General features: G+C 41.4%; 1 protein-coding gene across 7 annotated transcripts in view; it reads right to left on the reverse strand.

Annotated features, from left to right (window-relative positions):
- Positions 1-25,554, reverse strand: part of DYNC1I1 (dynein cytoplasmic 1 intermediate chain 1) — a 187,519-nt gene that overhangs the window by 78,799 nt on the left and 83,166 nt on the right. For all 7 annotated transcript variants that reach the window (XM_032111659.1, XM_032111675.1, XM_032111649.1 and 4 more), the window contains one exon: positions 4,995-5,084. In XM_032111659.1, coding sequence (XP_031967550.1) covers positions 4,995-5,084 — 90 coding nt within the window. The remainder of the gene's footprint in view (positions 1-4,994; positions 5,085-25,554) is intronic.

A 25,554-nucleotide genomic window follows, 5' to 3' on the forward strand; every position in this document is an offset into this window, starting at 1 on the left:
ACATGATGTGAACACAACCAATTCATTCAAGACTTATTTACAAAAAATAGGAACATTTCATGTGACTTAACATAATCCTCAGAAATACCATATTTCGCATCAGGTCCTTTGTCCATAAATTTCTTTGGACAAAACAGAAAGAAACAAAAAATTATATTAAAACATCTTCTTGAATCTTTAATAAAATTGCTGCAGACTCGTTCTTATTCAGCAGAAGCATGTTTGTCGTAAATACAACATAAATAGGTGGGTAACAGTGCAGGATCAAATTTACAAATATTCAAGTACCAGGATTTGAGTCTTCTCCCAAGAGAGCTAAAAAAACCTTAAAAAATATATATAAAATAAAAACCAAACAAAACCCCACATTTAAATAAATATAAAAAAGATTCTCCTGGAATTGCAGAAATTCTAAAAACCTGACAAGAGAAATGAAGTCCGTTAAAGGAAAAAAAACCAAACCAAAACACCAAAAGGAGTAAGTGAACGAAAGAAAGGGCAAACTAATAAAAACAGTAAAGCAGGAAGCAGCATTGCTATCAACCCAGAGATATAATGAGAGACAGAAGGAGATTATTAAAACCCCTTAAGAGCTGTATTATTTCTTTCAGCATCTATTTAAATCCATGTAAACTTTAGATGTGCTGACGAGGGAGGATGGCTGAAAGGTACAGGGTGAGAACTGCAAGGTCTGAAGTGGCTCCCAGCAGCTTTCAGTCCTTGCCTGCTGATACCTTGTGATCCTCCCGTTTTTCTAGTGCTTTGCACTTTCATGTCAGGCTTGATACATGCCATATCCTGCTTGCCGTGTGCCATACCATGGCTTGATATATGTCATGTCTTTGTTGTGCTGGCAAGTCCCTTCATGGCATAAACATAAAAAGGAAGATTTCAAGCTTTTTTCAGGGATTTTTTGATTCTGGAGTAGCAAGTTGCAGAGCCTTAGATTTGAATCTGTTCCAGGCAGGGCTGTTCCCACTGCCTGTGCTTCTCCAGGGGCCATGCTGGACACCATCCCTGAGCATGCCCGAGCTGGCTGTAAGGATGGGTCAGCACACCTGAGCTCACTGTGGTGTTGGTGGCAGTGAAACCATGGCATTTCTGGCCACGACAAACCTCACCACAATGTGTCTTGCTTTTCCAATACTGATGCCTGAGCTGTTGAGAGCGAAACCATCCCCACCAGCCCAGCCTGCTCTGTGGACACCTGAGCCCCATGCACAGGGCCAGGGCAAGAGTGAGGCACAGCAGGTCTTTGGAGCTGCAGATCCCAGCCTTTCCCATCACAGCCTTTCATGCAAGTTTCTTTGGGTATGCCCATAGCTTCAGATAAATGCAGGCTGAGGCCCACTTTCAACACCTAGCCCGTTCCGTTGTTCACGTGGTTTCTACTGACACAAAGAGGAGGCTTAGGTGGAGTTCCAGAGCTCTCTGGTGGTGGAAAGCCCCATCCCACTTGATACCACAGTTTGGGACCAGTCTCTTGTTTATGTGGTCAGGAGAGGCTGGGAACAGGCAGAGCCCAGCCCAGTTCACCGTCAGGTATCCCACACTCTGTTCTTTCAAAAATAATGGGGAGAACATGCACCTGAGACATGGGTGGCAAGAGGCAGCCTCACAGAAGAGGCACAAGGTGGTCCCAAGGCTTCATACACTTCAAGGGGTCAACAGGTCAGTTCTTCATCTCCCACTCCACTTTGGGGGGCTTAAGCTGTTGCTCTGCCCTTTGAACCTCCATGGCAGTGAAGGTCTGCAAGAGGTGCTGTGCCAGACAGGCTGCCTCAGAGCAGGTGCACTGTGTGTCTTACAGTGATGCTGAGACATGTTCAGAACCAGGGTCAGACCCTGCCAACACCCATGACTGCTGAATAATCCCACCAAACCCCATAGAGCAACTCTGGGGTGTGCGGGGGGAAGATGAGGAAATTAAGCATGCAATAAATGTCTGTAGAATTAAATTGAACTACCTATAAACCATGTTGAAAAAAAAAAATCACGTTTCCTCTTAAAATACCATTATAAAAATAGAGCACTCTTGTCCTGTTGGCTTGGAGAGAGGGAGACTGAACAGACTGGATCCAACCTGTAGTTTTTATCCCGAACTATTTTTGAGTTATATTCATGAAAAAGTGGTCTGCCTTTCTCTCCCTGCACTTCTCTCTCCCATGGATTTTTTTTTAACACTCCTATAACTCAAAAAAGGCCACGCTGATTTTTTTTAATCTGTTAAAAAATGTGCTCCCTGAGCTGAAACCAAATTTCAGCCCTGAGCAAATTTTTACGGCTGGGTTATAAATCCCTGAAAAACAGGATTCATAATGGAAGTGCTGACACAGCCTTAACTACTATATAGCAGTGTGAATGGCGCCACTATAATGTCTATTAGAGATTCTTTAAAAAGTTTGCAAAATATTGTCTTGCCTTGCAGAGAAAAAGAAGCCAGAGTACTTAATGCCAACATAAACATGCTTTTAACCCATTATGTGCTAATTTGCAGAAAAGCTATTAATTCTGAGTAGGCACACAGAGTGCAGCACCGACAGGAAATGTTCTTCTAAACTCCTGTTTGACTTGTAACGTGGTTTTAATCACTTCCATGAAACACAAACGATGGCTTCAAACTCTGAATGTTGCTCAGAACATGAGAAGGGTGATTATAACAGAGAGGAAAACGGGATTTTGTAGGCAAAAGGGCTAAAGCCAACAGGGAGAGAATGAAACCAAACACTAAAAAATGGGACTCCATTCCATGTCAGTTTGGGAATGATGGCTTCATTTGATTCACAGCATTTAATGCCTGTCACCAGCATGCCACTATTTTATCCACCACAACACATACTGCAGGTCAAGTTCACTTTCTATCAGGCAATGACCAAGTTTTCTTCTTCCTCGAGCCCAATCAAATGTTAGCACCTCACAAAGCCGGTTCTGCTAAAGCAAGCTGTGCCTTGATTTTACAGCCTGCAGCTTGTGTGCCTGAGACCAGCCCAGATGATCTACTGCTCCTGAGGGTCTGCTAGGCAGGGAAGGGGAGCACTGCCATCTAACTAAAACACGGCAAAGAAACAAAAGATGTTGGCAGTGGTGATTGGTGAGTAACGTACATAAAAGGCTAACTTGAAATCCCATTAAAAAGTGAAATAAATCAGTTCAGGTTTGTATTTTGATTTTTTTCTTCTTCTCCTCTTGCAGGAGTTTGTGCTTTCTCTCCATGTATAAGCATTAGCATCACTTTTCTGTGGGAATAAATGGGTGTGGGATAAGCTGTAAGTTGAATACTACAGGGACATTCAGCAGCTCAGGACAGTGCTTATGCATGGGGTGCAGTGGCAGAGGTTTTTATGGCTTTCCGTTGCCATTAGTAAAAGAGATACTGTGTTAGGCCAGTGACTGCAAAAGCCCATATGCAAGTTGACCTCACAGTTTTGGAAAGAAGGGTAATTTTCATGAAAAATTAAGTTTTTCTGTTGCCACATTTCTTGCTCATGTCCTCAGTTCTGCCTTTGCAGACCTGCCTGACTCCTGTTCCTGCTGTCTCCACTGCTCCCCTCTGCCCATGGCATCAGTGGCTGGGGCCAATGGGAGAAGCAGAATGATGAGAAGCAGTGGGGGGTGACTTTCTCTCTCTATATTTCTACAAGGACCCAAATGAGCACTGCACACTGCAGGACTTATGGCATGGGTGATTTCTATGATGCTCTTAAGAGGGAAGGAAGATCAATTTGTAATCAAAATGGTATGGTTGGTACTGCAACTCACTTCAGTGGGTGAAGACAGCAAATGTGGGCACTGTGTACCAGATTTTTTTTTTTTTTTTTTTGATACTGATGAAAAGATACCAGTCTCCCCTGGATGAGAAATAAGCATCTGCTGCTGTATTCCCAGTTAAAGATTTCATGGGCTTCTATGTAAAACGATTCCATACTTTTCCCCTAGAGAGATTATCTTGGGAAAAACCAAGCTCACAAAATTACTCTGGTAATGACCACCATAGCAAGAAATTACTTAGGCCCTACCTGAAGAAGTAAACTACCTTTGAAGAGGCTAAACAGAATGTGAGCAGTCTTGGCTATACAAAGTAAGAAATGCTGGAGAAGACACCCATTTCCTTCCACCCTGGAGCTGCTGCTATTCCAGTTCTTTTTCTCTACTCAACACAGGGGTGAGCATTGACTGTTGAAGGCATTGATACATTAGAATAGCCAATAGTCTTGTAAATTTCTAGATGAGGAAGACCAAATTTCACATCCTCCTTCTAATATTTGAAAGCTAGCACAGGTCCAAGAAAAGGGAAAGAGACACCAAGCATATCTACGACATCCAGTGACTTGAGCAAGTGTCTCTTGTCTGCACCAGAAGCAAGTAGTAACCTGAATTTTTGTAACCATGCAGAATATCTCAATACAGAGTAATGGACAGAAGGGCTGGACCTGTCTGGCTTCAGGGGTTTTTTTAAGTTCCTTGAGGCTGTTCCCACAAAACATTTTGATTTTGACATTTAACATTTTTCAAGTGAAATTATTTTCTTCGGGAAGATTCCTGACTACCACTAGGGTTTAAGTTTGTTCCTCTCAAGCAGGCAGACAGTTATGGGCTCCAAGTACCTCTGAAGACCAACAAACTTTATAGAGCTGCTGGAATGCCTGGCATTCCCATTTTAAACCTTTCACGTAAGCAGGGTATTTGAGCCAGAGGACAAATTAGTACCAGTACTGGGATCCAAGAATCTCTACTTTGTTTTCAAGGTATAAAGACATGTAGCTTCTTCTAAACAGTTCAAGTCTCATGTATTTTGCAATCTTCTCAGGCCTACCAGCAGGGTCACTGGGATACAATTTTCTGCTTTTATGCTACTCATATGGTTTTGAATCAATGAAACTGGTGATTGTTTCAATTTCAGTGCTCTCAATAATGGAAACTACTTATGAGAGTAACTACTGGCAAGATCCAGTCCTTTAAACATCTAATATCGTGCTTTTCACTTTTTAAAGTACCTTCTTTCACTTCCTGCTTCTGGTCCTGATTTTCTGTCTCTAAGTCATCCTGTGCTTTTGGCTCCACCATCTCTTCATCGTCTTCATCCTCTGAAAAAAAAATGAAGAAAAAGATTTGTGAGATTCTCCTCTTTAAGGGGCCTGGAAATTCTATGACTTCTTTAGAATTATAAACTGGTAGTAAACCCAGGTAAAGCAAAGTGCCCAATACATGGAACATCTGCATTTATGCTCAGAATGGCACTCTCAGACATTTTCCCCCTGACTGCAAGATAATCTGCTCGCACAGGGCACCTGCCACTTCTGTTCCCCATAACTTCCCATCTCAGATGTCAACTGAATATCTCCCTGACCTCGGATATGACTTCTCAGATGGCATGAGGACAGATACAAACATCTTTCAGCCTGGCAGCTATTCCACAGCTGGGACACCTGCTATCCAGACAACTCATTTCCAATTCAATTCTCACCAGATTAATTTGTCTTTTGACCTACAGGAATAGGTTAAACAGAAATGTGACCTCAGGTCAGATGCCACTAGCAAGGAAACAAGCATGGCACAGTTCTGAAAAGTCATCACCATCAACTGGGGGAACACAGCAACCAAAAGTGGCATTTGGAGCTTAGGAACCATTCTCGCATTAATACGAATTTAATGAACACTAAAATTTGACACATGTCAGTTACTACCGCCAGATGTTTTAATGACCTTTCCTGACCGATGCAAATGCATCCCTCCCTCCCCCTCCCTCCCCACACCCACATGTTCTCATTTTAAGGGCAAACCATTCACTCCTTGATGTTTCTCTGAAGTTACAAGGGCTCTAATTGCCCAGACCAAAACATAATACAAGCAGAGCTGGAAAGACAGTGATGAACCAAAATGGCTCAAAGTCTACCCAGCCCTCATTACTTGTTACCAGCTACAGCAATGTGATCCGTATTCCCTGTGCCCAGGGCTGGCACCCAACCCACTCACATTCTTGAGAGGATCAAGACGCACAACTTTCCAGATTCCGTGAACTACAAGGACTGAAAATAGCCTAAAAGTATTTAACAATTAGGATGAGTAAATCCATGGGCTATGGAGGAATTATGCTGCACTTATTTTGGAGCTTGACAAACCACCTTGGCATAGCAAGGCATATCAAGCATCACTGGTTCCCTGTATTGGTCCATGGCATGAGAGAGTGCATGTTGTCCTGGCCCTGGGGCTTTCAGCCATCAGGAAAAACACTGCAGTTCCTCTGGGGCTTTCTGAGCAACCTGCTGTCACCATACAGTTCCTCGTGTCATGGTGCTTCTCCAGGCACACTTCCTGCTCTAACCTGCCATCTTAATGGGGGAAACATATCACTACTCTCCAGCTGGCTGGTAACTGGCACCCTCTCCTGTGAAGGCTGGCTGCAATCGGTCCTGGCTTCTTGTGAGATGGTGGTGCTGACAGGTTGCATTCCACCAACAGGAACATGCAGCTGTATTTTGTTTTCAATAACGTAATAGACACCATACTATTCCCACCACATGGCCTACCCTAGCACTTCTCCCAGAAGCCCAGAGGGGACATGCTGCTAGCTGCCATATAGGCCATTCACTTAGGAGTTGGACTTGATGATCTTTGTGGGTCCCTTCCAACTCAGAATATTCTGTGACTCTTGTGATTCTGTGGTATCTTGGGCGGAGATCATGGCCTAGCCACATATTATAAGGCAGTGTCGCAGCATGGACAGATATGCTTTTCCCTTTTGGAAAAATTAGGAAATCTTGGCATAAAATCTGCCATCACTCCCCTTACTGCTAGTGACTGCAGTGGGGAGAAAGAGAAAGCTCATCTCCCCAGCCACCAGGGAGGAGGGATAACCATGTGCTTCATAAGCTTGAAAGAGAGGAGGAATCCAGCATGGATGAGGAAGCATTTCCAGAATTAAAAGCACTACTAACAAATGCCACTCCTTTATCAGGGATTTTTCAGACCATGGAACTTGAAGTGGAAAAACGGTAGGGTACTCACGATGCCTCCCTTTGGTGCCTACATTTCTCTAGGTACCCTACACAGAAGGACTAAAGAAGAACTTTTAGAGAGCAAGCCAGGGCAGTTCAGTTTGGCAGGGTAAACACATTGCTCTGTCCACTGGCTGAAAGACAGATAACATCCAACACAGTCAGCAGAGAGTCAGCAAGAAGAGCTCTCCTGCTGAACACACACAGGAGGGGTAAAAAAAGGTCCTTCTGCCATTGGTGCTAGTGGAGATGGGGATGTATGGAAGAGAGAGGCACTCCCAGTTTCAAAGAATGGGTGAGAAGTGTGAGTGCCTGGCACAGCAGGGAGTGAACACTCTGCTAACCTCAAGTACCATGCACACACAGATAGGATCACACAGTGTACAGATATGTACACACAGACACACTTATGGCAGATACTAATAAAACCAGCTCCCACAAAAGTTTTGTGAGTCTTGCATTAAAAGTTTTCATTCCCTAAAGCACCAGCTCTTGGAACCAGCTGTTTACATATGGATTTCAGCTTCCATTTTTAACCTGTTTCCAACCTGCCAGCTTGTGCAGGAAAGTCTCAGAAGGTGAAGGGTTTGAGAAAATTTCCAGGCAGCAAACAAAAACGAAACCAATATTCAACTGATTTTTAAGGCTTCTTGCAATGCTTTTTTAATGCTTCACTTCCAATTTGGTAATGGATAGGGATGATGTAGCAAATTTAGAACCTGAGATTTAGTAGCAGGTTTTCAGATTGAAGGGAAGCAAATTTATCCCTGTTCTCTAGAAGTCCTTGATCTCCCTCATTTTGGGCATCAAATTATTTGCTTGCCTATAGCCCTTTCCTGCTTCTAATGCAGAGTAGGAATGAATGGAAGTAAGTAAAGGTTATTAAAACACATGCTGTGCCTTTTTCCAAGGGCACAAACATAAATAAATTCATTTTACTGAGAAGGCAGTGCAAGAGTTTTTAGCAGATTAGACAATTTAGGTGTCCTTATTTATTTAGAGAGAAATGTATACACAAACACAGAGAAACTCAGCTAAAAGAATGATAGGGTTGTGAGCCAAATGCTAAAATGTTAGCAAATGCCAGAATTTGGATTGCCTGGGCACGATTAGCTTCTTTCCCCTCCCCACGTGTAGGCATGATGACATAATTCTGGAATTTCCTCCCTCTTGAGTGGTTGGCTTCATTTTCTGGGTGCTCAGCAAGAAACACCTGGGGCCTGAAATGCAGAAGTGCTGAGAGCTGAAGCCAACTGGCCCTGTGCTTTGAGTGGAGAAAGTCTTAGGGAAATTCTACACATGCAAAGGCTCCCACAGCTCCCTCTTTCAGCTTTCACTGAAAGTTATCATTCTGACATTTTTGTCCTTTCTCCCCCTGTGCTTAAGTGCTTTTGCAAGATGGCAATAATCTTGTAAAAAAATTAGAATTTTTACCCTGCACAGATGTTTAGCAGAGATATGGTCATCAGGATTTGTGGCTTACTAAATGCTGTTGGGGAAGCAACAGCAAAACTAAACCTTGGAAATGGATTCATGTTTTTATTGTGTTCAGTGTAATACTTTGATCATGTGCACTAACATGAGATCTGAGGCCAGAGCACTGAATGGAATAAGATAAAAACCAGAATGGTTAAAAAACTGCCCCCTATTGACTGGCTGAAGCAAGAATCTGTTTAAGAAAAAAGCCCTGTATGTTATCATGCAATTAAAATTGTACCATCCTACATATTCAAGAGGGCTAATTAAGAATGACCAAGAAACCTGCATTCTGGACTACCCAGTGTTGCTTGGCTCTGCAACCTAAATGCTTATTTGCCATAACTTTTATATATATATACTACACACCATTTAATGCCAATGTACACATCCTTACACATGTTCACAGTACATACATTTGCTTTTGTGCCTAAGTATGGTTATGCATTTGCACATTTGACTGCACATACACATACATTAAGAATAACGGGAAATGCTTCAGCCTTCATTTTCCTGAGTTTTATTTAAATGTGACGAAGATAGAATTTATTGTACATTTACTAGAGAATCTGTGAACATCTACACAGTTATTCATTTCCACATGTGCCCACTCCAGTTGCAGTAATTGTCCAGGGAGATGAAGAAACTTGTGTAGTTCCTGAACATACATAGCCTTTCCCTCATAAGAGCATATCTGATATTAGGAAGTTTAGAGAAATAACTTTTTAACTGCTTACATTACGGTAGTAGGAGTCTTCTAGTCACATTTGGCAAACACAGAGATGCTAGCAGCACCAGTAGTAGTGTTACACCCCGTTCAGAATAGGACAGGGTGTAACACTATCAGAACTCAAATGTCTATTAAACGAACCACATGAAAAAGAGCTAGTAATGAAGAAGTGTATAGCTGTGTGCAACACTTCTCCTTTGTAGATATAAAAGGACTTTGCAAGGAGTTTGCAGTTTTGTTATGCCCACTTACCACACAGAAGCTGACAGACAAGCCCACTCACTGCAGAACACTGAGCAGACCAGCAGCTTAGGGAAGATAGAGTGGGCTTCAGAGTTTCAGCCTCGAGTCCTGCCCACTAAGGCCACCCTGCTTTTTACTGTAAATAAACAAATCCTCAATAGAAATGATTATTAAATGCTTGGATAATGATGTTTCTCTACTGAAGCTGGTGGAGCCATATGTGGGATTAATACAGACTGAGATAACTGGACCAAAAACCTTTTCTTCTAAACTCAAGAGTTTGATGACTCTCCAGGCTCTAGGAGGTGGCCAAACACTCTGAACAGTGCTTGACAAAGTAGAAGCAGAGCAATTGTTTTCATCTTGGTATTAGCTTGAATACTCCTGTTCCAGACCAGAAGTAGTCTTGTCTGTCTAAAAGCCTGTCTGCTTTTCCCAACTATAGAAGTTGCCCTAATAAGAGCATGACCTCTCCCTACAAACCTGGAGTTTTTTTGTCTGGGTGTAAATACTAATTTTCAAATGTTATCCAGCTACTAGCTCCAATGAGCCTGCTCTATGCCTGGTCCTTGCCTAGGCCACCACAACCACTTGCAGTAAGTATCCAACTGCGAATATGTAGCCAACTCCCTGGCACCTGTAGAAGAAATGCCCAGATGTGCTGAATTGGATCAGGTATTCACAGAGAGTACAGATGATCTCAGAAAATCAGACCCTGCATTTATGCAGTGCTGGACTATTTAATACCTACTTGGACTTTCCAGGGCTTTTATATGCTGTATTTACTTTTACAGCATATAAAAACATACCAGGCACATTCAAGACAAACTAGAATACTAGAATAAATAATTGCATCTGAGAGGACGGCACATGACGTTGGCTTAGGGTTTTAATTCTTCAGATGAATACTGTTTTGCCATTTTTTGATTGCCAGATTTAGGCAGTTAGCACTGGTACCACTCAAATAGATTACTAAATAGCTGATTTTTGGGGGGATTTATGTAGTTATAGGTCTCTGCTCTGCTAATACATGTAGCACCAATTAAACAGTAGGCAGCATGTTGTGCATTCTTCTTGGGTGGAGGATTTACACCTCCTCAGACCCACACCTCTGAAGCTAAGAAGTTGCAGCTTCTGTGTATTGTTTTTAGTATTGACAGCTATACTGAATTAGACTGATAGCTCTGGTTTTAATTCTGGGTAGGTACAAACAATTCCTTTGTTAAAGACACAGCTTTAAAATCGCAATTTAATTAGCATCACAATTATATACTTTATTGAATGAGTCAGTGATATATGAGAAGCCAGTGGGTTATTATATGGGGTTTTAGATCAACACTGACATTCCTTCAGTGCATGAGAAGGATCAGCCATGCATATGACACATTCAATAAAATCAAGTGTCTTCACAAAAAGCAGATTCCATATTTGCAGCTATGAAATACCAGAAACCGCTGTATCAGTTTTATATTTACAACTGTTCAAAATAACTTTGCTGCTTCTGTTATGCAAGAACTACAAACTGAACAAGGACAAATGCATCGTATTTATATCGGCAGAAGTCCGGACCAAACAAATTGAATACTGTTGGCATTATCCTAAGTAGGAGTTAAAACACTGTCTTTCCTTTATGAATACATTCTTTCCATCACTAGCAAAATATGCAACAAACAAGGGAAGACATATTTTTTTCTAATAGGACTGCCTGACATTCCACAGTTTTGAAAATCTGTGATTTGCAATCTGGCTGAATGACCTATTTTTCATAAAATGTCGTTTTTTGAAATATGTCCAGTTTTTCACTTTTGACTTTTTGACTTTCATCTTTTGACTGCTCTTTGAAGCAAGAAGAGAATTAATTCATCAGTGGGTCTTGTTTGCAGAGTGGGATGTGACACTGGATGTACACTGGGCACGTTAGTCATCCCAGATGGAAATATTGTTGCATTAGGGCTCTTCTCGGCAATAGGCAGCTGCCTTCTAAAATGTATTTAGCCAAAGCAAGGAACACTACTCAAACCTCAATACCAAGAAAAAAAAACAGAGCTGAACAGAGCTTGCCCTATGCTCCAGGAAACAGGCAACAAATTTCAGATGAGAATTTCATGTGAGCTGGAGAAATATATTTGCAGGCAAGAATCATATGCATGTATGGTAGTGCTGCTCTCTACCCAGGAAAGTACTTAAGTGTGCATTGGAGGAACATAAAAAAGTTCCAGGTCATCCCTGTGAAGCTCCACATCCATGTTAGAGAACACTCCCAACACACCATCTCATCCTTATGAACTAGCAAAATGAAGCTGTGCTTTCCAATGGCCATCAGATGACAAGAAAACATTAGAAAAGGAAAGCATGGAATTGATGAATGAATTTCTGGAACCATCTTATGGCCACAGCACCTATAAAACTTGAACAGAAGTATATGATGTTCTTCCTTCGCTTCCCATGTACAGGATTTTAATTGTCTGAAGAAAATGGTCTGTCTGTGTGTTACTTGACTGCAGTTCTGCAAGAAAAAACCACGGTGCTACAAGAACAGACTGCCTAGCACCTTCAAACTCCCCTGATTTTGTTATCTTTGTTATCTTTTGTCATGTTTTGTTATCAAAGTGCTGTGGTGCTGTTACGTTAAAGAGAATCTTTGCATATTGGCAAAAAATGGGCTGTAGGAATCACACTACTTGTACCAGAGTCAAGTATATTAACAGAGAAATTTTAAAGAAAATATTGTTCTAAAATTTATGCATAAAATAATATAATGCTTGACACATACCATTTTAATCCAGAAGACTGCAGGGCAGCTCTCCATGGGATTAATTTATTTAGCCTAATGTCTTCCACAGTAAGTAGACTAGTAATGACAAATCAGTTTTAAAAGTGAAGGACTAAGGGAAAAATCATAATTTTCTTGATTCTTGTAAAACTAAGTACATCTCCCATATCTCTGACACATCTAAGAAGGGCTTTCTGATCTCATCCCTTATTCTGCAATGCAAATCTCTGCAAGACTTCACCCCTCATCCCATAAAGGGCAGGTGTTATTACCAGCCATTACAACCAGATCCCTAGAGTCCTCCTCTCAGGCTTCAGCTATCCTTATACAAGCACAATGAAGGAAATACATATTTCACCCCAAAAACAAACACTTAGCCTGGCTGACTGAGAGGAGTCATTTAGTTCAGAAAATTTATTTTGCCTACAGCACAGGCCTTGCCTGTGCTATTGCCACTTAAAAATTTGTCCTGAAATTTACTACACTTCCCTCTTAAAACAAGCATACCGTATAATTTTTACTCAACATTTCTTCTCAAAGCTCTCCTTAACAACTACCACATTCAATTACTCCTGGTCAGGGGATTCTCAGGTCCCCAGAATATGATTTCTCATAACCATCTCTTGATCTAGGGTTACACCACTCAGCTCCTGTCCCTATGCCTCTTCCTGACTTGTGCTTGCAGTCAGACTTCTTTTTGGTACATTATGAAGATGGATCTTAATTTTCCATTTTGTGACAAATGATAGACTAACAGAGCCAAATGGCAAGAAAATGTTGCAGAAAAATATGCTTTACTGAAGTATCTCACTAAGCTCTTCATAGCCCTGACTGCAAACCTTTGCATTGGTTCAAATATTAGGATCACTGCTTCAGAATACAATAATTTTTTTACCAATTAAAATGGAAAGCTGCTTCTGATTCTTCAGGGAAGCATTTCTCTAACCCAAGAAACTGACTTTCCAGTTCCTTGGCCTGAACACAGTTTTCAGTTGTGGTGAGAGTCTAAGAATTCAAAGTGTCCCTTGTTTTTAGTTTCTGGTCGGTCTAGACCAGACGTGGATTTTTCTCTCCTCTTTTGGACTGTTGCAACATCACACTGGTTGAAAGCATTTTTCAGTCCCCAGAGAACTAAACTGCAAAGTACCCCACTGGAGTCATCACCTCTTCTAGCTGACTCCCTTTTCTCCTCTCTTTCCCTCTTCAAAGCTCATGTTCAATTCTATTGTGCTTGAAAATATTCCAGTTGGGAGATGTAACACAAAAAGAAAAATACAGAAGTTTCCTTTCCTTGGCCATGGTTGGGCCTTCAAATAAAAATGCCAACATGAAATAATGTTTGAACAGCAGAAGCCTTACAGTAGCATTTACAGACCTCCAGCTCCGAAACCAAATAGTAGAAATTTAAAATACCCTGCTCCATTAGAACTGCAGTTAACCTTGTGGAAGAAAAAAATGGAGACCCTTTATTTCTGTGGATGAGGAAGGGGTTGCTAAACCCTGCAGATTTTCACAGCCTCTGAGACCTGTGAGGATTTGTTCCTGCTGTGCTGCTGGAGGAAATCAAGTCATGCCAGCAGTGTGAAATGACTCCTGCCCTGGGAAAGGGCACCGAGACACGTGGCAGGCTTCTGGATAGGGCCTGCTCAAGTCATTTTCAAACACTCAGATCATGCAATAGTGTTAAATCACAAAAACTTAAGTATGCTAATGAAAACCAGTCCCCACAAGCTATGGCATGAGCAGCAATTGTAAAACAAAAGCTGCTTTCACGTTAAATACACACACAGATGAAGTATCTGGCACTTACACTGTGCCTGATACAGAGGTCAATCGTGGTTGCCTCAGCTGGGCACTAGATATTAAAACCTCAAGTACAGCTTAGACCAAGTAAATTCTGTGGGATTGCTACTACTGACATACAGGGGACTAGGACTTCACTTGTAGACTCATTTATTCCAAGTGCAAATGACTTTATACTCCACAGGCCACCCCTCCTATTTTCCACTGTGTTTTTGCATCAGCAAGATTACAAAATCTGGCTTTTGTAGAAGAAATTAATTCTCCACTTCCATACTGTATCTCTGCTCATGAAGCCATACTACTATGCCTTAGGTCAAATTCTCCAGCCCTGACTCTGGGTTTAATTTCTCCTTCAGGTATTAGCATGAGTTCTGGCCTTTCACAGTTCCTCCTTTATTTTTGAACATGAAGTAACTTTTCAGTCCAAGGCCCAGAAGTCAGCTGAATGGCCACATAGCTGTTTGTATGACCATGGTTTAACTTTTAGTGACATCTTTTCCACAAATCTCCCCATCTCAGTTCTATGGCACTTTATGAATAAACCCCAATGCTTAAGATGTAGCATATGCTTTTTTAACTGAAATATTTGAGAGCATAAATCTCTACACTTATACACAAATCTCGACAGAAATGAAGACAAGACTGCTAATGTATTAAAACTGGAAAGGATAATTGGAAAAAACAACTATATTCATAAACAATTACCACAGCAAATAGACAAAAACTCCCTCCCTTTGTCTCCTTGACACACACATGCATACACTTCTCTCAGCACTTTAAAAATAACCATTAGTCATATGGTGAATGCATTTTACATGAGCAAAGATTCATTTCAACATTTTTCTCAGGAAAAGGCGTGCAAAAAATGCTTTATTAAAAATTTTTAAACTACAAAAGAAAACCTGGGTCAGGGCTCGATGAGTATGTGCTTATTACTTCCATAGGCACTAAACAGACCCCACTTAATTCTGTTTCCCACTGACGCCACTTCACCTTAGTCACTGCTGTTAGCCATGATTTGCATCAGCGTATGTGAAAAAGGAATTCCCTCTGACAGTTTTGAACTTGCCATATTTTAATTTCATTTTCAATTTAATGTTTTGTTCTACCACACTGGAAGAGGAGAAGCTTCCACTTTCAGAGATTCAGTTATGGGGGTATCCAGGCGAGCAACACCTTTCAGTTGTAGAGAAACCAGGACACAAGCATATCAGCTTCTTGTGCAAAGCCATTCCTGAAACAATTGCAGATGACAGAATAAAATTCTCATCTCCTGATTCCTAAACTGATATTTCAGCCACTGCTTCCCCTGAGGCATGTGATCAGGGCTGCTTTGGAGGCTGCTCAGCCCTCATTATGTCAAACCAGCTGTTAAAAAACACAGCCAGTTTCCCCCAGCTGCTTGTTGCAACCTGTTTGGAGAGCACCCAGCTCCCGGCACTGCTGTCCCCGGGGCTGGGAACCCCCTGCCCACACGCCCTCCACCCTGACCCTTGTCTTCACCTCCCTGCCTCCACAGCTCCTGCACCCCGCTGCCCACCCGGTTGCCTCTCACCTCCTCTCCCACCCTTCCCACCGCAGTTCTGCTCAGGGTCACACTTCAAAGTCTCCCGCACCCCCAGGAAGGCCTCTTCCTTCCTCCTAGCCCCTCTCCAGCCTCCCTGGCATTGGTCTTCCCAAAGCAGATATCAAAAATCCCCTACTTGCAATGTGGGGCTTTGTGCACGCCAGGAGCCCTACCCACCTGCAGATACCTGTTTGACACAGAAATGCCCTCTAATTTGGATTCTCAGATGAACTTCTAGGTTTTTCTGAGAACTTGGGTTGTAAGACATTAATTAAAAAAAAAAAGGAAGACAAAACCCAACCCTCATCACCCCAGTTCTCAATTGCTACGGTTAAAACCCAGTTTATCTGTTGCAACTCAGAGGGAGGATCAGGTATGTTTTTCTGTGCTTAAGCTCAACAGACTTCAGTAGGTTTAGATGTCCAAACAGGCAGACTGCACCTGCAGTTGGGGCACATGGGAAGATGGAACTGCACCACAACCCCTCAATGGAATATGCTTCCTTTTTCCCACTTCACCGTTCAGACTCATCAGGAAAATAATTTCCGTGGCTACTTTGTATCTGTCCTTCTCTGGAAAATGGATGCTTTGAAGTGCCACACAATGCCTTCCTGTAAATTAAAATCCTTCCTTTTCTCCCAAAACACTGCCAAGACCCTCTCCTCAGCAAGCTCTTGGAAGCTCTCAGCTACAGACAGGAGTGTTAAGTCAGGAGAACCATATGAAAGCAGATAAAATAAGCTGGGTTATGCTACCTCATGATCCTTTACTTGAAGAAGCACCTCTGCATCAATTTTTTTTTTTTCTTTTCAGGAAAACAAAAGAAAGAAGTTGCTGGCTTTAGCCCCTGTGTCCTTTCGCTGTAACACAGCTCACAGCTGCGAAGTTACATGTGTTAACTTGGGATGCCACAAACCAGGCAGCAATGAGGTTGTCATCGTGATCTGAGGAAACACAACGTGCATACACGCCAATGAATTCACCACAAGCGAAGCATTTTGCTGTGATAATTCAAAGCACATTATGTTTCATTAGTTGACTCTTCCTTCTATAGGCAGATCACAAAAGCCAGCAACACTGGAGTCATATTCCATCAAAAAGGTGCAGCTCCATAAAATCTTGGTCTTTTGCAAAATGGTGCCACTTTCTCTATGCAAGTGGGAAAATTAAAAAAAGAAACCAAGATGAAGAGGCAGTCCTGGCAACATTAAAATGGTTTGTTTTCACATTTTCTGAGTGGATTTTTTGGGGCCTTCCACTAAAAAGTACTTCTTGGATTTTTTACTTTTACCCTATTTTAAAATATGAGGTAAAGCAAAGTAAAATTGAAAGCTTTCAGTTTTGTTAAAACATAGACATTTTCAGTAACCAGACTGGAAAACAAGGCAAAATTTTACCTAAGGTGGAGTGTCAGTACATTGGAGTCTTCTTTCAAGCTGGAACAAAATTTTATTTTGAAATTTGAAATTTTACAGCACCGCATGAAAAAGAGATTCTTTCTGGGCCTGACTTTAATGCAGTCACTGCCTAAGGGATGCAGTCATACTTGAGTGGCAATTTTAAAATCTGATATTAAAGCAACATAGAAGCACACACTGAGTTGGGGATATGGATGTCTTTCATCACCATAATGACAAGGTGTTTCCTTCTGTGATCTGGGATTCCCTCTCTTAGGACTGCAGGTTGATAATTTCTTTTAGATGGGACAAACTTCAAGTCCTGCTTTCAGTTCTGAGTGCCTGAAGGCAAATTTCACATCCATGTCCTGAGAACAAAGTAACAGATATTGCTTCCTGAGAACAAGATAACGGATAGTGGTAACAACCTTGGTGCACACCTGAAACACAGCCCAGTATGTCAAACAGTGCCAATATTCAGAGGAAATGAGCAAACAGGCATTTATTGCTTTTGAAGCCTGATCCTGACTTTCTATATTTGCACACAGAACTCAAAATGAACAGGACAAATGCATTATGAAGCCAGAAAAGTGCTACCAATTTGTCTTGATGGCTCTTACATGGAGAAAAATTGCACAAGCAAGTCTGACCAGCATCTTGGAAATCATTGTCCTAATTGCCCTGTACAGTTACATGGTTGGATAAAATAGGAAAAATCGCCTCAATAGAGGTGTTTGCTTTGGGGTTGGGTACTGGGGGTGGTGCTAAATTCAGCAGCCACAGCAGAACAAATAGAAATTGTAAGCTTTCCACTACATTAATGAAACTTCATTCAAAAGGTGGAGTGTAATGTTCTTCCAAGATGGGTAATTCACATAAGCTGTGTGATTCAAACACTCATGTCTCCACACCAGCTCCACACCAGCTTGGGATTTATGTTTTATTTCAGTTTTCATCAGGCTGTTCATGAATGACCAATGACAAAAGAGCATGTGTGCATTTTTCTTTTTCACAGGTCCCTGTTAATGAGGACTCTGTTGCATTAAGATAGTCAAGATTGTCTCTGGCAAAATGTGTTGAACCAAGGTGTTTGTGCCTGCATAAAATTAAGCCACAAGTAAAGCACTTACTTCTGACAGCAGATTTATAATAGGAAAATCCCAGCAGGAATGAAGAGTTACAAACCCCCGTTGTAGCCTTTTTCATAAACTTCACCTTGATTTAGTATTTCAAACAAGTAGCAGGAAAGGCTAACAGCAGAGGTAATCCTATCATCTTTTCTCCAACAACACCATTCCATCTTTTTGACTTCCTCATGCTGCTAACATGAATTCAAATCATCTGTGTTTAAAGTTAAATACAGTGATTGACAGATCTTTGTAGTCTCAGTTCATACTGAAGATTATTCTAGATACCTATCAGTTATTACTACAAGCCCTGTCTGATATTCAATACCTACAGGGAAAATTGTTTTTAACAGTGTAATGTCTGATCTATTTTGAAAGCAATTTTAAAATAAGAAACTAACTATAACCAGGTGGCTAAAATCTAGACAGGTTTTTTTATGGAGTGATTTTTGGGGCGAGAAGGTTGAAGATAACAGAAGAACTGTCTTACAGTGCAGTAACAACCATGATTCAGAGCAAATCACAGGCAAAAAAAGCATTTTGTTTTGATTCCATGACATCAATTTCTGTAAAAACACCTATTCTAATCACACAGGACACAGGAAAGTTTAGGGCTTTGCTCCTAGCTCTTAGAACAGACTCATGACAGTACACGCTGCTACGAAGTAATTGCTTCCTTTTATGAACACAAGCTCAGCTGCTGTGCTAGAAAACCGGGATGCTGGAAGAGACTTCTGGATGTACTACAAATCTTACCGTGGACACAAATGTGAAACAAAATAGCAAATGCAGTGGTCAGACCACTCATTGTGCTCAAGGACCTGTGATGCAGAAAGGCAGAAGATCCTCTTCAGTGAGTACCTGCTGTACTCAGCCCTGCCCACCCCACTGCTGTGCTGAGTGACAGCCTTGCTGCTCCAGGTTACAGCACTGCTGAACAGGCTGGCTTTGGGCACAGGAAGAGCAGCCAGCTGGGTGGGAAAGCACTCTGGTCAATACCCTGTGCTCACAGGGAGGTAAGTGGAAGCACTGCCCTCTTACATGGGCAGCTCAGCAAAGGTGGTAGATGGAGGAAGGTAGCCGGGCAATGCCAGCTGGTGCCCACCATTGCTTCCATGAGCTGATTGCTCCACTTCAAGGCAGGCTCTTCCCTGAGTCCCATTCTTCCCCACCACTCCATTTGCTGCTGAAAGATCTTGAGTAAGTTCTGGCCTCATCCTCTCAGTGTTTTCCTCCACAGAATTGAAATGCAATAGCAGGGAAAGAAAGAAGTACAAGAGAAGCAGCTTGGCACAAAGCAGCAGGGAGGATGCTGCCCTCAAACTCCACCACTTTCCAGAGCTCCTACTAACGTGACTGAGCTCACACACAGATCTTTATGAAACTTGATTAACTTTGTGCTCATGGTTAAATGAATCTGAAATTGTTGGACAAGGGCTTAACAGTGTTGCTCAGTTCAACAAAGTCTTTTCTGGTTTTGTGATTGGGATGTGAGGAGTGAGCACAGCTAGTGTGTTTTGGCTGTAAATCCCAGTAGGAAAAGAATAAACAAAACTGAGGAACAGAGCTTGTGTGTCTTGGGTTAGTTGGGATGGTTCAGGCTGCTAAAAATTCCTAGTGGCTTTTTCAAGATTGAATCTATCCCTAGTTGTTATTCTGTGTGCTCAGCAATGAAAAAAGAAGTACAGAAGAGTTGAAAATACAGACTTTATAAAGCCATACTAAGCCCCCTAAAATCAAAGGCAGTAATGGCATCAGTAAATGCATCAGTAGTTTGGCCAAATTAGAAAGTTATGAAGCTGGGCAAATTCCATCAGCAGAATGACAGCTAAAGATAGTCTTGCATAGAAATGTGCACAGAAGTTCATTTTCAATGCACTGGGCAAATAAATCCAATTGGTTTTTGCATTCTCAGTATTATCCCATTACACTTCATGAGAGCCTGAAAGAAGATGATGATTTAAATAAAAAGATCCTCCCCTGTTTGTCAAGTTGTCATTTTTCCATCTGCAAATAATGAAACATAAACTACTCTGAAAGGGAGAGAGATGGAAGGGAATGTGTTCCATGGATCTGTGGAGAACCACATAGAAACATACACAGAAAAAGAAGCTGCAGCATGGAGCACTTCCTGACCTCCTCTTGGCTACAAATCTAAAAGAAGTCTCCAAGGCAAGAAGCATGAAAGAGCTTTAACAAGAAACCCTTCAGAAGTACAGCTCTTTGCTGCATGAATACCACAACACAGGGAAAATCTGCTGTGTAGGAGTACAGTCCTCCCACTTGAAAAGAGCTGGTAATGCCATCATGTCACGGAAAGATTTTCTTCATGGCTTTTGTGCATTGAAGGCATTAGCAAAGGGGGAAAAGTGTGAGCTGACAATTGTGTGAAGAGTTTCTTAATTACATTGTAACACATGTCTCATTTAAACATGCAGCAGAACTAATGTTAAAAATACATGTCTTCCCATATAAATGGATGTGAAATCAGTGCAGGTTAATCTAGCAGATAGTGCACTCCAGAGCTCTTTACAAATGGTAAGAAGTTAAACTTCATCAACAGCACATTAGTACTGCTACCACTCTAGCTTCGTCCTGCAGTGTTTGCTGCAGCAGGACTCACAGTCCATGGCTGGACCTTGATACAAGTTGGTCCATGCTTCAGCATTTGCCCAAATGTTTTGTCTGTCCTGACTGCTCATCATTTCTCAGTTCACAAATTCCCAGTTTGGGATGTCTGACCCTTTCCTAATTAGCCATGTCTGGATGTCCGCTCATATCTCCTGTGCCATGTGGTTTCAACTAATTACACCCACCTTGCTGGTGGTGGTGACATCGGAGCTCCAATCAGTGTCTTGATGTGTTCCCACCCAACTGAGTTTCTCCACCTGGGGTACCAGACTGCAAGCCAATAGCCAGGCAACAGCCAGGACCATCAAGGCATTCAGCCTTGAGTCAAGGCTCTAACTGGGAACCCTCATGACAACAGAAAGAAATAGCCTGAGAGTCAGAGACGAGAATTGAAACCAGGGCTCTGTGTTTGGGTCTGATACCTTATACAAAAGGCTGTCTGGGTGACCAAATCAAAGTCTTTAGCACCTGGAATGTGGGTAAGATCTGCTGGGTTTTGAACTAGGCCCACTGCCTGAAGACCACACCAGGATGAGGGGCTTTGCCATTAATGCCTGACTTCCCAGGTGTGCTGGAAATGAACATGCTTATTCTTACTATTTCCTTTTGTTGCGTGTCGGTGAATAGCAGCCTTCATTTCTGTGCATGTCATTTTTCTCACTTCATCTGCTTTATCTGTCACTCTGCTGAGCCTGCCTAACACTGTAAAAACCAGAGACTATCCCATACAAATTAGTGACACAGACACTTGTACATCATCCTTACATTAAATGAATGCCAGAGATACACTTCCCTCCCTGTACTGTTCATGGAATTCAGAATTAAAGGCCAGACTTGCTTTCTTTCCCTGCCTTTGCAAAACTCTAACTAGCATTATTCCCCTCCCATCCGCTGCTCCTTCAAATGGCATTTTCCTTCACTGGAATGCTTTTCAATTCAGGAAACCCTTTTCTCCTTTCCTTCACTTGCCTTGGAAGTCTACTGTAGCATATCTAGAGCACAAGCTCTGGCTCTTGCGATGCTCGCACAAGGTCTAACATGCACGTGCGAGCTCACACACACACATCCAAATGCACCGAGCCGACAGCACTGGTGCAGCTCAGCACCTCATCCTGCTTTGGGCTATGCTTTGATGCCACAGGCACTGGGGCCTTACAGCGTGGCAGCAACAAGCTGTTCCAAACATACTTTGTGTTTTGTCTCCAGAGGAGGTGTGGTAGAAGCACAAGGGATACTTGATCATAAAATGCTGAATATTTAAGCCCTATTCCCCTCCCAGCACCCCATTTAAATCAGCAATGCAGTTGAAATGAAATACAACTCGGCTTTCAAACATTTTCTTATTTAATTCAATTTACTACTAGATTGATAGCTAAACTCAAAACAGATTTTACCCCTTTTCTCCTGGATGGGGAAATAGAGATGACCAAGTTCCCTTTGAATTTGGTTTAGAATGTTTCTGTTTTTTCCTATTAACTAAAAGCAAACAAACAAAAGAAAGCAATTATTAAAGCGGTCTGTAGTCTATTTCCAGAAAGGATTCATTGACATGGGGTGAAGAGCTGAGTCTCTCCAAACCGAAGGGACAGGTGTTTCTAGTATTGACACATCGGGTGGTTGTCTTAGAAAAAGGACAAGATCTCGAATGAACTTTGTATTTTTAGAAACAAGCTTTCTCTAGATTAAGGTGTGCTTTCTCTAAGGTAAGGTGTGCTTTGGGTGGTAGGAACTGTGATTTTGGGGGTAGGTAGCTCCAGAACAAGAATCACAAGAGGTGAGGCTGAGAGAAGAACGTACTCAGTAATCACATGGGTTGTCCTAGTTGACCTTTGGGAGGAGTAACACCAAAGCAATACTTGATCACCTATTCTGGGAATGACATGAGTAAAAGGGAATGGAAATTGATAACAAAACCACAGTTTACAGTGATGTAAATCCCAAAATTGACCAGCAAAAAATTTCTAACACTCTAAACAGGGAATATTGAGACTTTTTTTGAGTGATCCTTCACCAGAACAGAAGATTTAGAAGGTTGTGGACACGGCACAGTTTGCTTTAGGAAAAGCACTACCTCAGCCCAGCTTGGACTGAACTCATGCTGCCAACAGCTCTGTTCTGAAGCACAGACATTAGATATTCAGATGTCAATTTTGCCTCTTTCATAAACATTAATTGCATATTAGTACTCTTTTTGAACGTGGTTTTTATTTTCAAGTCTGATTTTGGTGACTGTCCCAGAGTTCAGATAGTTCTCCAAAGTTTGCAGGACTTCAGTTCAACATCTATTTTTTTTCTGAAAGTACATTGGAAATACAAGAAAATCTTTCTGCTCTCAAATCTCCACATCACTCAGGTTTCACCCAGGGCAGTATTTTGCAGCTTCCTCACGTTGTTTCATGGGTTTACTCAAGTGCAAAAGGTAATAGAGGAAAATGATGAGCAGACGATCTCCTGAGATCCCTTCTGGCCTCAAGCATTACTTGATTCTGTGAAAACTGACTAAAAATGACATTAATTCTGTCTTCAAACATATGAGCTGTTTAAATTTTGGACAGACGAGATTTTTTATTTGAACATCCCTATTGTCAGCATTTACTAATAAAATGCTAAGTGAACTTTATTAGTAAATGCATTTCTGAACAAACAAGTACCCTCACAGTGTTTGTAGCTAAGGCCTCTGTTTAGTTCTTTTTGATAGCCTGAGACCAATGTGCGCTCCCTGCAGTTGCAGTTACCTGTATCTACGAGAGTGGAAAGGGCTGTTCTTTTACTTCTGTAATTCTTCCAGAGTCTACAGTAATGAAACTCATCTAGAACCTCCCTCTACAGTTCATTTTCATTCAGAGGCCTACCTTACACACTGCAAGCACAGATCTATTTCACACCTCTCTCACAATTTCAGTGAGTGCAAGTCCAGGCACAAAGCCAGCCCTTGCTTCTGAAGGACTCAGTCCAGCGATGTCTGTTCATGCTCAGTTCTGCTCTGCTAAAACCCTCCCTTTAGAAGTACTTTACAATTCAAACATCAGAGTGAACTGTTTTCTGTTCAGAAAACTGCTCTGGCCTTGCTAGCAGACCCGGACTTTCCTCTATGGGTACAGGAATGTAATAAACACACAAGGAGAAAAATATCTACGAGGAAAATAATTTTGAAATCAAAGGGTCATAATATACCACAAAGTATTTTGTGGATTAAATTACTGAATAATAATGAAAGATGAGAGATTAATGACAACCTGGTCCAAAGACCTCTATTTATACCCCGGCCAAATAAAATGGTAGGCAGGTGCAGTGTATCCCTGAATCTATAGAGGGCTTCTGTCTGCCCCCACTTTTCAATCCCATTGAAGTTATTATACATGCTTTTGTAAAAAGACAAAAAATATTTCCCAGAGTTAACAATAAATGGATTTTATCTTTAGTATTTACCTCCATCAATTACATTTTTTGGCAGTACTATAAAACAATGCAGGGCAGAAAAATCTCAATCTGTTCTAAGTAGAAATACCTCCAAAATTACTTTCATCTTTGTTTAGAGGAAATCCAGACAGACAATTAAAATATCTTCCTTTTCTGTTGGTTTTTTTTTTTCTTTCTTCCTGGCATGAACAATCATCAGAGATCTTTTTTCTCTTTTAACAATTTGAGAAATTTTCATTGTGTTCTCTGTTTTGCCATGGCAGTGTCTTCATAAAATTTCCAGAACAGAAAACTTCAGCACAACAGCGAATTATTTCTGGAAAAATCCTCAACATTTATTTCCTGCTTCCAGTTTTTAAAAGTTCATGTTAAAGCCTTCTCTAGCTCCTGTTCCAAAGGTTCCTCTATTCTTACGCAACTTTTTGTTGCACATTCGTACTTGGTTATGCTACTTGTTCTGTAACAAATAGAAAAGCCCCAACAAACCAATTTTCTGGCAACAAGTTTGCTCATTTATGAATTCTTTAAAAAAAAAAAGGGAGGGGGGGTAATGCCCTATTAGAAACTTATGGCACCAAATAGTTATTTTATTTCCCCTAAGTTAAAGTTCTTTGTGATAAAGAACCACACCAAATGAACCAACAAAGATCATAAGACAGAACATAATGGATGTTCCAAGCTAAACCATAAACAATGGTGCATTTATTGCAGCGTTCAAGTTATAATGAAGAGTGATGACTGGAGAAATGAATGATACCAAGAAATGGTCTTGAGGACTTCTATTAATCAAGTTCTGTCTGATGGCAAGAAACAATTGCTACCTGAAAGCTGTTCACCAGAGTATACAAAGTAGGAAGGTGACTTTAGTAAATTCCTAATAGAAAACCACCAAAAACATACTCCAATTACATGCTGTACATCAAAGCATGGTGAGCCAGGATAGACACAAAGAGTAGCAGACATTTAGGTAAAAATTGGTTTGTTAAAGAACTTTGATGAAATGAAGCTTTTGATACAGAAAGGGGCATCATGTTAAGGCAATTGCAGGATACCTGTGATTTCAAACTCTCCATACAACATATTTTAGTGATTCTCTCTGCAAGTGACATAGAACAAATGCAGCAGACATCACTGCAAAAGTGAAGCCCTATAGAGAGGAACACAGCTTAAACCACTAAAAACAGTGGGAGGAAAGGAAAGAATGGGAGCTCAGCTCCATAAGCCTTTTTTAGGCCAAACCCTAGAAAATCAACCGGAAAGGCTGCGTGCTCAGCACTTTGGGTAACCAGGCTATTTGTTTAAGTGCCTGTATACAGATTTATGAGCCAAAGTTTCAGCTCTTTGTAAATCCTTAAGCACAATGGCAGAGGGTCAATATTTCACAAGTCCTCA

This window comes from Corvus moneduloides, chromosome 1, assembly GCF_009650955.1.
Source record: "Corvus moneduloides isolate bCorMon1 chromosome 1, bCorMon1.pri, whole genome shotgun sequence".
NCBI classification, from domain to species: domain Eukaryota; kingdom Metazoa; phylum Chordata; class Aves; order Passeriformes; family Corvidae; genus Corvus; species Corvus moneduloides.